Source organism: Semicossyphus pulcher, unplaced genomic scaffold (assembly GCF_022749685.1).
Source record: "Semicossyphus pulcher isolate SPU_LCO1_2020_fin unplaced genomic scaffold, fSemPul1.0.p SCAF_28, whole genome shotgun sequence".
Classification (NCBI taxonomy): Eukaryota; Metazoa; Chordata; class Actinopteri; order Labriformes; family Labridae; genus Semicossyphus; species Semicossyphus pulcher.
The window spans coordinates 7,123,119-7,135,598 of NW_027211702.1; the positions used below are offsets into that span (position 1 = coordinate 7,123,119).

Genomic DNA, 12,480 nt, shown 5'->3' on the forward strand with positions numbered 1-12,480 from the left:
CCCTGACCTCCGTACTTCTATGTGTTGCTGTGTGGCACTGCCTGGCCTCCATACAGCAACGTCTGATCACCTGCACCTGGGAGCTGTCTATACAGGCCTGAGCAAGCTCCTCCCTCTCCCTCTCTCAACCAGCAGCCAGGACCAGACAATGGCCCCAGCCACCTTTTCCTTTGTTTAAAGAAGGTTTTTTGTACAATAAAGATTACTGTGATCGATTTAAAGCCTCTGACTCCTCTATGTTGCTTCCCCGGAGCAGGGTCATAACATATATGTAATGTTTTGATAAATCTATTTAATTTTCTTATCTTAAACTCATCGGCCCCCCGGTGCTCTGTGACCTTGTGGTTCCTGTCTCAGGCTCAGTAACACATTGGAAATGTCAGGTGATCTTAAGGTGTGTAAGGTCTGTTTATTCATGTTGAGTTCTGAGTTTTGATTTTTAATATAGGTTTGTCATTGTTGACGTGTTTTTTTACTGTCTTTATTGTGTAGTTGCTGATTTTAATGTATGTCAAAGGTCATCTTTGGGGACAGAAATTGTACATTATTTCAGGGCAATAAACAAGAGATTTAAGAAATTAAACTTAAACTGAGTTTGAACTAGAAGAAGAAACACTGTTTACATTTCAGAAGGATGTTCAGCTTTATATTCGAAGGAAACAGCTATTTAATTTCAGGTTAAAGATATTTTGGTGTTTTTAAGGTTTAAATAATATTTTTTGTACAGGTAATTCTATCATTGTGATGAATAAAAAATAAGAGAACCACGTGAACATGTCTCATAGACGCTTGTAGCTTTTTATAGGCTGCTTGATTTTGTTTATATGTGTTACTTTTCTTATCTCTCCATCCTATTTTGAGTTGTGTATCTGTACTGCTAGTGTGAACAGTACATACTGTTCATGTGCTTCTTCTCTGGAACAAGTCACATGACAGCACCACGTGACTGAGTTCATAGTTGAAAGTCAAACAGCACTGCGGCTCCTCAGCATGGCGGTCCTGGTGGGACGTAGAGTCCTGTTTCAAGCCTTCCGCGTGCACACAGCGGACCGGGACAGCCTGAGCAGACTAGCAGCGTCCTCGTACTGCACGAGACAGTATGCGTTCTCCGGTAAAGTGCCGCCATCGCCTCGCGTAGCCGTGACACGACACTACAGCTCCGATTCCAAGGATGACCTGCGCGTCAGGTACTTGGACGGAGAAGACTCCGGTAAGTTCCGCTCAGAAGAACTGCGCCACATTTAATGTTACTGTCATATTATGACCGTTTTTAGATTAAAACACTGTTGTTATTGCACAACCGGAAGTCCAGTTGACGTTCAAACAAACGGAAACTGACTCTACTGGTGTAAAAACTGCTAATGGGACGCAAACAAAACGGAAGCCCCGCCCACTATTGGAGAAAGGGGTACGCGTTGACGTCACATATATACGTGATATCAGCACCCCTGCTAAATGGCGAACAAAGTTAATACAGTAGACGTGTTGCTTTGTTCTGTAAAGCTACAGAGCTGAGTTCAGATAAAAATCAGCTAGCTTTGATAAACATAATTAATGCTAATGATATTACATAAAGGCCTTTTGTGTCAATAACAAGGCAACAATCATCTTGAAGTAAAAATGTCAGAGATACTAAATGTTGTTGTGTTTTGTCTGGTGGCTGAATAAAGCATCACACGTTGTTTTTTATTGAGGTGTGTGTTACCTGTGTGCCATCATTAATCAGCCTGTTGTCTCTCTGTCTTTCAGGTATTGTTGTTGTCGGGATAAATCGTCCGAAAGCTAAAAATGCCATCAGCAAGAATCTGGTGAAAATGGTAAGAATGGATGAGTGTTACATTTAAACCTTTTTAAAGACCTTTTTAAACTTGTCATTGACGTGTATTTTTGTCTCTTTCAGATGTTTGACACCGTTGAGGACATCAAGAAGAACAACAAAGTGCGCAGCGTCATTTTTTGCAGTTTGGTTCCTGGGATCTTCTGTGCAGGTTCACCTCTCGTTATCTCACTGGAGGGATTTTAACTGTTTAAAGAGTTTTTGCTTCTCAGTCCTCGTTCGTGCATAACTTTGTTTCTTAACATTTTTATATTTACATCTTGACTCTGTGTTAGTGAGCAGGTATGAATGTATCAGACATTTATATTCAGAAACCTCGATACAAATGTTTTGGCTGACATCGGGCCTCTGTGTGACGGACCACACTGAGCTCCTCTGCCACATGTTTCAGGAAGCCACAGGCCTCTGGTTGATGCTAATGTGCGTGTGTGTGTGCGTGTGTGTGTGTGTGTGTGTGTGCGTGTGTGTGTGTGTGTGTGCAGGTGCAGACCTGAAGGAGAGGGCGAAGATGCATCAGAGTGAAGTGGGACCGTTTGTGTCCAAAGCTCGAGCGCTCATCACAGAGCTGGGTAAACAGTGACGCTCAATTTGAAGTGGCTGTTATTATATACTCATTTATGTATTTAACTCTGACATCTCGTGTAACTCTGTCGACACAGAGCTCCTTTAAAAGGGGAAACAATATATTTATTTAAATCTTTCTCTAAAGTATTTAAATGAAAAGCTTTGAACACCTCTCGGCTGATTAATCATTGTTTTTTTTATGAGTGTAAATTTCAGTTGTTTATTGTCTTTATGGATAATTTGCTGAAACATTAATATTGACAGAATTAAAAAAGAAATGTTTGGAGTGTCTCAGACAGTCTGCAGCATCTCTGGGAACATAATGTAACTTAACGTGCACATGTTGTACCTCCTGACTGTCTCCATGTCGTGTTTCCTCTTCCAGGTAACCTGCCGGTGCCGACCATCGCTGCGATCGATGGAGCAGCTTTAGGAGGAGGTCTGGAGATGGCCCTCGCCTGTGACATCAGAATCTCCTGTAAGACTCAGATCAGACCGCTGCATGTTTACCCCATGATGTCATTCAACTTGTATGTGTTATGAATGTTACATTAAGTGTTTTTATTGTACTTTACGATGCATGGACACCAGTTATAGTATTAGTGGTAGTATAAATGTGTATTGATCCTGCTCTTTGGTCTCTTCAGCAAATAATGCCAAAATGGGACTTGTTGAGGCCAAACTTGCGATTATTCCCGGAGCAGGTAAAACTGAATTATTTTTATTTTATAATTTACTTTTTTAAATGTTTACGTTCGCACAGAAACACTTCAAGGGATCGTTACAGGTGAGAGAGACCATTTAAATGTTTAAAGCTGTTCCTGTTTTATTCTGACAGCGTTGTGTATTTATTGTTGGGCTTATATGGTTTGTAAAACACTTCGTAACGTTGGTTTGGATCTGAAGTTCTATACAAATAAGCATTATTATCATTAAATCTCTGAGAGTGTCTTGAAGGACTCCCTGACCTCGTCCTCTCTGTATCTTCACTGACTTTGAGATGTTTAGTTATCCGCTCACGTCACTGCAGATGAAGCAGATCTGATGGTGTGTGTCCGTAGTTGTGACCTTTCATTGGATTCACACAGCTTCCTGATAACGCTTCAAGCTGTGAAATACAACAAAACAGAATCTTTGTATTAGTTTACTTTGAAAACCTGGTTGTTGAAATCTGTTAGACAGACTTTAATAAGAAATAACTTGAGTCTTTGTCCCATCCATGTCCCTCTCTCTCTCCTCTCGTGTGCAGGAGGAACGCAGCGTCTCCCTCGGGCGATCGCCGTCTCTCTGGCGAAGGAGCTGATCTTTGCAGCTCGGGCGGTGGACGGGACCGAGGCGTTTCGTCTGGGCCTCGTCAGTCACTCTGTGGAGCAGAATGACAGCGGAGACGCTGCGTACCTGCGGGCTCTGGAGCTCGCACGAGAGATCAACCCTCAGGTAATAAGACCTTTGAAACGATGAGGAGGCAGTGACGTCATGTCTATAAAAACATCCTCTGTCCTGGAATGATTGCAGAGTCAGAATGTGCTGATTGAAAGCGAATCACAAGAGGAGTTTATATGACACGCTGCACTTTATTAACCCATGCAACCAAGAAGTAACTGTGATTTCTGTCTCCTCAGGGTCCAATCGCAGTGAGGATGGCAAAACTGGCCATCAACCAGGGGATAGAGGTACGTTGTTATTTAGGTACCAGAGCCTGAGGAGGCAGTTTGACTCTTTGCATGTAACGTTTTCACTGCAGGAGGTTCACCTGCTCCGACAGAGGAGCCATGACACTCCAGCTTCTCCTGCAGCAGCTTCCATCACCTCCTCCTTCACACAGGGCTTTGATCACAGGGGCTCACAGCAGGAAAATTACACCACTGAGAAAACTGAAACGTATTGAACTACTTAATACTGTCCTCTTTTAGTTTAATACTCCACTCATAGAAACAATCAGGGCCGACACTTGAACACTTCTGATTTAAACCACCATGACTCTTATTTATTGTCTTAAACTCTGATCATCATTTATTTGCTTGAGGACTTTTTCTTTTCTGTTCTTCTATTTTCAAACAAAACAAAGCTCCAGCTTTTAACACACCTGGTTTGGAGACTGTGACACCTGCATGAATCAGCAGAGAGAGTTCAGGTGGAGCGACACGTTTCTTTATAACATACAGACAGACGTGTGGGCTGCAGATACTTTACTGCTACAGTATGTTAATAAAAATGTATGTTTAATGAGCGTGATCGGCTCGGTGACGGTAACTATTGGAGACAAAAGCTCACCGTCTCCTACTTCCTGTCGGCACACACAACCTCAGGCCGTGTGTGTGCTGCAGTTGAAGCCGCTAAAAGTAAACACGTTCCCGGTCAGCAGGTCAAAGTGCAGCAGCGTCGCGTGCTTGTTTACAGTTTACAGGCAGGTGACACGCAGACTGTGCGGCTCAGCATCAGGTCACTCTGCTCTGATGAAGAGCTGCACTCATGTGATGTCAGGCGGACTTCTCCTGTAGATCAGTGATGGACACGAGGAACGGGCGAGTTTTCATATCAGCTCGACGTGTTTCACTTAATCTGCCTCACAAGTCCTGCGATGTGACTGTTACACATGCGCACATTGCACTTGCAAATGTTAAAGGATATATATCGTGCAGCTCTATTTTATGAAGCAGAGAAACAACAACATGCAGGTGCAAACAGTTTTTCTCCTTGTTCTTTAGAAAGCTTCTGGACCGATTCAGTAAACGGGAGAAACTAGAAACGTTCACCGACACGTGTCCTCCTCTCTTTCAGGTGGATCTGTCCACAGGGCTCGCTATCGAAGAGGCGTGCTACGCTCAGGTGAGTATTCAAACATGTATTCACCCTGCTTTATGAAACGTGCTCAACATGTGCTCGGCAGTGCGTTAGGTCGGCCTGCTGAGGGTCGTGATGCGTTCATGAAATGTCGGCAGAAGGAAAGAAGAGGGACGCCTCACATTACTCCGACTCTGAAGAGCGCTGTTAGCTGTTAGCTGTTAGCTGTTAGCTGTTAGCCTTGTAGTCTCACAATTTAAAATTTGGAGCATCTCCTGAATATTTGAAGAAGAAGAAGAAGAAAGCTTTGACCTGAGAAACACTTCAGATGTAGAGCTGCTGACACCTTCGTGTTGTTTCCAGGTGATCCCGACTAAAGATCGTCTGGAGGGTTTGGCCGCCTTCAAAGAGAAGAGGCGTCCTCAATTTAAGGGCGAGTGAGGTGTCACTCTGCCTTCAGCTCCCATAATGCTCCACTGCTTCAACATATTAACGGGTGACTCTGTACACGACAACACATCCACCCGTACAGAACCCAGAGGACGACTGTGTGACCGCCGGACATCAGGGACCATCCTGCTGGGTGTGTCTGCGAACGCCGGAGGAGCCGGAGCAACAAGGAGACTAACTGAGCATCTGCAACACTAAAACACACACAGGTTAACACATGCATTACTCATCTACTTACATTACTGACTGACTAACCATTTGCAGTATGATTGGCAGTAACCGTGAACCAATCAGAGAGCTGACCTGTGAATTATGCCTCAGAAAGATTGATGGGTGATTTTTATTTTGCTGTGCTAAAAATACGATAATTTAGTTGTTTCTAAATAAAAACATAAACAATCCAGAATTTTCCTTCCTTCAGTGAAGTCCAGAGGCTGCAGGTTTGGATGTGAGACGAACCCCTCGTCCTAACAGATCAGACAGTCTAACACGACTAAAACTAAACCCTTCAAACATCGCCGCACAGGAGGTTAGGTTGTGTTTAGGTGTTGCTCGTGACTCCTACCTTTAACACTTGAACAGTCTCCATCCAGAGGAGGTTCTTATCACCGTTTCAGAGCGAATCTCCGTCCGTACCAACACGTGTAGTTTGGGCTGACATGAACCAAACCTGCAGCCGTGTCCTGGACACAAGAATCCCTCCTGTAACATCTTCCCTGCTCCTCATGTCGGCAGTAGCAGCATCATAAAACAAAATTAACTGCCCATGAGCACTAAAATACACGCGAACATAAAGTGTTCCTACATTTACAGGCTCTGACACGTGAGACTATTCTGGAGCTGAGGTGTGAAAGTAGCAGAAGCTTTTAAAAGAGAAGGTGTAACAGCCGGTTATCGAACAGCCTTACTGCCCTCATGTAGGACGTGATCCTGACTCTGGTGCTTCTCTTTGGTCGGAAGGAAAAAAAACTCAGTGACCCAAGAAAACAAGACAAAGCCTGAATAAAGATCAGACACGAGACACCAGAGGTTCTTTATGAATTCAGAAAACATCCCATCAACAAAAGTTAAACGTCACATGGATTCATTGTAACGACGACTGTGCGAAGGAACGGGTCGGTGTTTGTTCCGAGAAACTGATGAATGTTGTAAAAACCTGATTCTGAGCCTGATGTTGTCCTCGGAGCTGAATATGAAAACCTTTCAGCCACATGTCATCGTCTTCCTCAGCGGACGCTCTTTGCTCAGTCCGCACTGCGTGTATATCAGACAGAACGTCTGCTGAGTCAGACCATGAAATGATTTTGAAGGTCCTGAAAACTTGAGTTGAGTTCCTCTCCCCCCTCAGATCTGATTTAGATTCAGCTGTGTGTCCTGCAGAGCCATATCCTGTCTAACCTGGGATTAAAGATTATATGTTTTAACTTTCAGGACTTTAAAGACAAAATCAGAGCCCACAGGTTGTGTCGGCCCTTTAATGATGAAAATGTGAAAACACATCTGATCATTTTCTATTTACTGACTGCCTTGTACGTGTACGTGTACGTGTGTGTGTGTGTGTGTGTGCGTGTGTGTGTGCCTCCTCTCTGCCCCGAGTGCACTTTCACTTCCTTTGCTCTGAGTTGCCTTCTCTTCTGTCTCATCAGTTTTCGTCGTGTTTCATTAAAGTATCTGAATGTTCGTAAAACGCCTCAGACGTCTGCCATGAAGCTGTTGAATGAATCACGTGAACCTGTGAGAGCGCATCACACAGCTGTGAATAAATCTGTCACACACAAGCTTCAGCAGTGCTTCCGTTATTTCAGGTTACCTTCACGTTTCACCTGCAGCTCTCTGGTTCCTGTGTGTGATGCGCACGCACTGAAGTGGTGTGTGAAATAAATAAAATCATGAAGGTAAATATCAGAATTTTATTTTAGCATTAATTTGGAATATTTTTGATACTTTAGCCAAAGCAGCAATGAGCAGGTTTAAAGCTTTACAAAGCGTGGCTCTGAGCATACGGACTTCTGACCGGCCCTCTGCAAGTGTTCTGATGGACAGGTAGCGGCTGGATTTCAACAGCAGGAGACTGAGGCAGAGGTTCAGGTGCAGACCAACCGGGTGTTTATTTTACCGACACATGAAACATGACAATCAGCATGCTTTTAATGTATGTACACATTTCTATATAAGACTAAGAAAGCCTGAACAACATGTTGAGGCTGTTAAAACACCCCTACACCCATTCCCTGAATGGTCTCTCCCGGAACCTTTAAATGGTTGTCTAACACACGGGGGCCTCTTTTGGACGTAACCCCTGGAGAGGAAACAACATCAGTTATCTATTGCCCAATCATCAATAGTTAATCATTAACTTCAAACAGACATTTGTTAAAGTGAAACATGAAAGTTTTGCTTTCATGAAAGCAAAGTAAATGTTTGTTCCTCATCACAGGCTCGCCTCCAGCTGGAGCTGAGAGACACATTAAAACACAATAAAACATTGTTCTGCTTTGTGTCTTATTTAACTGCCTTGTGCTGTTTTACAAAATACAAGTAATACAAACAGAGGTAAGGAAGCCTATCTTCATTACAGCAGGGTGTGCTACAAAAGGGGGGGCCATGTTTTCCCACTAGTCTTACCATGTCCGTCTCTTGGTGCCGGTGTGGCTCAGTGGTTAAAGCAGCAGCCGCCCAGTTCGACCCGCACCATTCATGTGTCGGCCACTCTCTTGTTTCCAACACTACCCACCGTCCTCTCTGTGAATAAAGGCATAGAAATGATGCTCATCAAATTTAGTGTTGATACACTGAACAAAAATATAAATGCAACACTTTTGATTTTTCATGAGCTGAACTCAAAGATCTCAGACTTTTTCTATGAACACAAAAGGCCGATTTCTCTCTAAATCTGTGTTAGTGAGCACTTCTCCTTTGCCCAGGTAACCCATCCACCTCACAGGTGTGGCATATTGAGATGCTGATTAGACAGCATGATTATTGCACAGGTGTGCCTTAGGCTGGCCACAATAAAAGGCCACTCTAAATGTGCAGTTTTATCACACAGCACGATGCCACAGATGTCGCAAGTTTTGACATCCGGGTGCAAAAACAAAAGTGTTGCGTTTATATTTTTGTTCAGTGTAGAAATGCAAAAAAGTTTATTCACATTACTGTTCAATCATTTTTTATTTAGCTCCACAGCATAACAGAAGTTATCTCAGGATACTACACAAAGAACAGGTCGAGAGGGTAAGACAACAAATACTGATGATAAAGAATACACCTGGTGAGCACAGAGGGGTCGACCTGTACCTACGGAACATCTGGGGATCTTGTGTTCTTCTTGGTAACCATAAAAAGCCCTTCCAGATGTTCCTAACTCCACGTTCCTGTCCTAACATCAGTCAGGAAACGGTGAATAACCTCTCCTGACTCGAGGATAACTTTCCCTCCAGGTGTGAGCTGACGTGTTCTCTCTGTTGTGAAACATCAACCTCTCTGTCCTTCATCTCCTGAGTCAGCGCTGTGGAACGTACTCGAGTTACAGCAGCTCTGACTCGTCTGACGGGAGTTTACTTCCTGTCGTTTACGCTCCGCTTTTTTTTAAAGTTTCATAAAAGTCACTGACCGGCTGCAGTGACACCGGCTGGTTATTTGTGCAGCATTTATCCTGATCATCATCATCATCATCCTCATCATCATCATCATCATCACCATCATCCGCCTCCTCATCATGCTGCATCTTTGCTCTGCACTCTTTAAACCTGAAATAGGAGTGATTTAAGCGAACACACAGGTTCTATGATTATTAATGCTGAAAGATCAAAGCTTTTAAATGTGTTCAGAATCACTGATCAGTCTGTTTATTCTCTAATATAATGTGTGTGTTCAGTGTAGTTCATGTGTCTCAAGATGTCACTGTTATATAGTGTATATGTATATATGCATGTACGTTATTATACATGTTACACTGAGTGCATACTGTATACACATGAAGTTATGATGTTTATTAGAGAGGATGATAGAAGTTAGTGAACACAGATATCAAACAACGACGACATTAACCAAACCGGAAAAGGTAGGTACCCTCGGGCGACATGAAACGTCGCTGATTGGTCCGTTCTTTGAATGTTATGTAAATATGAGCGCCGACAGTGACAACGAACTCGCAGCTATTAAAGTTTACTTTGATGCAGGTAAGTGTCGTCACCGTCTTCTTGCAGCCTTTTCCCACAATCACTGCAGAAGTTCATTTTTTCCTCGAAGTCTTTGCTTTGAACATCGCGGCGTGTTCCTTTCTCTCCGTTTGACTGGCGGTGTTGTCCTTCCGGTTCAAAGGACGGACCAGTCCAATCAGCGACCATTCATGTCGCTCGAGGGTACCTACCTTTTCCGGTTTGGATAATGACATTGTGTTTTCTGATTTGCACTTCAGGGCCACCGTAGTTATCAGAGTTAAAAAAGACGTGCAGTTTTGTAGTAACACTGAGCAGAGATTTTAAAGGGAGGACAGAGGACATTTATCCTGAGCAGAAATAAAAAATGTGAGTTAATGTAACACAGTGAGTCTGATGTGTGCATTAACTGCATCAGTTCACTATTAACTGCTTGTGTTAGAAAAAACAAGTTTTCATTATCTGATCTTATTTTGTACAACGAGTCTGAGTCTGAGTAATGAGATCATTAAGCTTTGTGTTAAACACCTTCAGCTGTGTCCTCTTGTTGTGTGTGTCGACCTGTGTGTGCGCTCACAGAGGCTGCATGTTGTTCTACACCGTGGTCAGGTGAAGGTGTTCAGGCTAGGATCGGGCTGTTGTCAGGGTGAAGTTAGACCTGCAGAGATAACGGCAGGGTCAGAGTTAACATGAGGACATAGCAGGCGGTGTTTATGTGTGTGTTATGTGTGTGTGTGTGTGTGTGTGTGTGTGTGTGTGAGCAGGCAGTTAAGGCCCTGGCCGGCGGTTGCGTGCAGGCTGCCCTGTGGCTTCGTGCTGCTGCTGCAGAGTGCCTGACTTTAGGCTGCACATCCCCACTGTGGCTGCCTCCTTCCGGCAGATGTCCCAGCACTGAGCCGGGGGGAATCCCACCACAGCTCAGGGTTGCGTAAAGAAAGACCGACCGGTTCCCCAACACTGGAGGCCCGCAGCCCGACCGCCCCTCATGGGAGATGTTAAAGGTGTAACTGTAGCAGCATCCTTCATAATGATTTCAAAGGTTCATCTTTTTAAGGTTTTCTTATTTCAACAGAGGTCAACGGAGTCCAGGTCATGTGACTTCTCCTCTCTGGTGGTCCACACGGGACGTTTCAGTTGTAACTGTTTCTCAACAGGTGCTTGTGGACGTTAAAAGCAGCCGCAGGTTGTTTCAACAGTTTATGTGAAACACAGAAAGACGTTCAAAGTTTGTAAAGTTCAGTTTGAACTTCGTTCAGTCTGCGAGAGCACATGTCGTTATCTGTGAGCACCACACACCTGACTCCCTCCACCTCCACCGACCGTTAAAAACATTTCTAATCATCTAATAATGATGATAAAATAACATGAACGACGGCGCGGTTCTATTGAAGACTCATAGTAACATGTGACAGTGTGACAAAATAAATAAATGTTTCCTTTTATTATTCAAACTGGTTCTTTTCCTGCTGGTCATCCACTGGCCTCCATCCATCAGGAGCTGCTCCTTTTAAATGGTTGAGCCAGCTGACTCAGGTAAACCTGGACAGGTTACCAGATAATCACAGGGGTGAAACATGGAATGTCAATGATTTACACTGCAGGAAAAAGTAATCACTTTAACCTGCAAGTCAAATGAAACCATTGCTGCATGGATCGTTTCCTCGAGAGGGAAGATTCTCTTTCTTTTTGAATTACGGTGAACTGTCCCTTTAAAGCTGCGACATGAATGGTTTACCTGAAGTTGAAAACAAGTCTCTGATTACTACGGAAGCCCTGAGTGGACATGCATCCATTCATTGTATTTATTCTGTTTTCCCGTCTTAACGAGTAACTTCAGTTGTTTTCTGGAGATCTCGACTTATTTATCTGGAGATAACAGCGCTGCACCCCCGTAACGTCAGGTGATCAGAACTCGTATCTCCAGAGCTGCAAAAGCACCAAACAAACAGAAACAGGCTGAGCTGACCTCGTCATGACCTCATGTGAGCGATGGCAGCATGACATGTCCTGCTCTGTCACAGGGACCAGCCTGTTGTTCTGTTCTGCAGTCTGCTTTTTGTATCCGGACGACCGGGTCAGAAAGAAGGTCGATGAAGACGAATGCTTTTCCTTTGAAATGTGTTAATAACCACAAAGCTGTTTAATCGGATAAACATAAAAATACAATCTAACATCCCCTCCCCTCTGGGAAGCTGCGGCCATGTTTGTTTTTTATTTATTGATCAAGCTGGCAGAATATCTAAAGTTGAGTCTTTGGGGCTGACAAAATGTAAAAACACATGATAATCTCGGTTTGGAAAGCAGCTCAGCTTTGATTAAAAACATTGAAATGTGGCTTCAGTTTAACTTTGACTCTGCTGCCACCTGCTGGTGGAGAGGAGTGCCCCACGACTCACCAACAACAAGCAGCAGACTGCTAAAGCTGAGCTAATCAGGGTTAAGGGGCCTCTGTACATGTGTGTTGGTGAGTGTGTGTGCAGACCCCTGTGAGACCCTTCCCTCTGCATCTATTCTGTTGTTGTGCTTTGCACGGGACGTTTTCAGGAGGGGCGCTGTCGTGGTTCCCTGAGCCAATCACAGCGTAGAGGTGAGTGTGGGAGTGGTTCAAGTTACCAACTAGGCCCCATTCAGACCGGCGAACGTGGCGAGAGAGCGATGCAGAGTTGGCCTTCTTTCTGTCATACA

General features: G+C 44.0%; 1 protein-coding gene across 1 annotated transcript; it reads left to right on the plus strand.

Annotated features, from left to right (window-relative positions):
• The first annotated feature begins 990 nt into the window (after positions 1 to 990).
• auh (AU RNA binding protein/enoyl-CoA hydratase) lies at positions 991 to 7,431 on the plus strand. Its single transcript, XM_069677165.1, has 10 exons — positions 991 to 1,210; positions 1,750 to 1,817; positions 1,901 to 1,988; positions 2,320 to 2,406; positions 2,787 to 2,879; positions 3,049 to 3,105; positions 3,651 to 3,838; positions 4,024 to 4,074; positions 5,183 to 5,230; positions 5,549 to 7,431. Exons 1-10 carry the CDS (start codon positions 991 to 993, stop codon positions 5,624 to 5,626), a joined length of 978 nt encoding a protein of 325 aa, XP_069533266.1. The 3' UTR covers positions 5,627 to 7,431.
• The last annotated feature ends 5,049 nt before the right edge of the window (positions 7,432 to 12,480 follow it).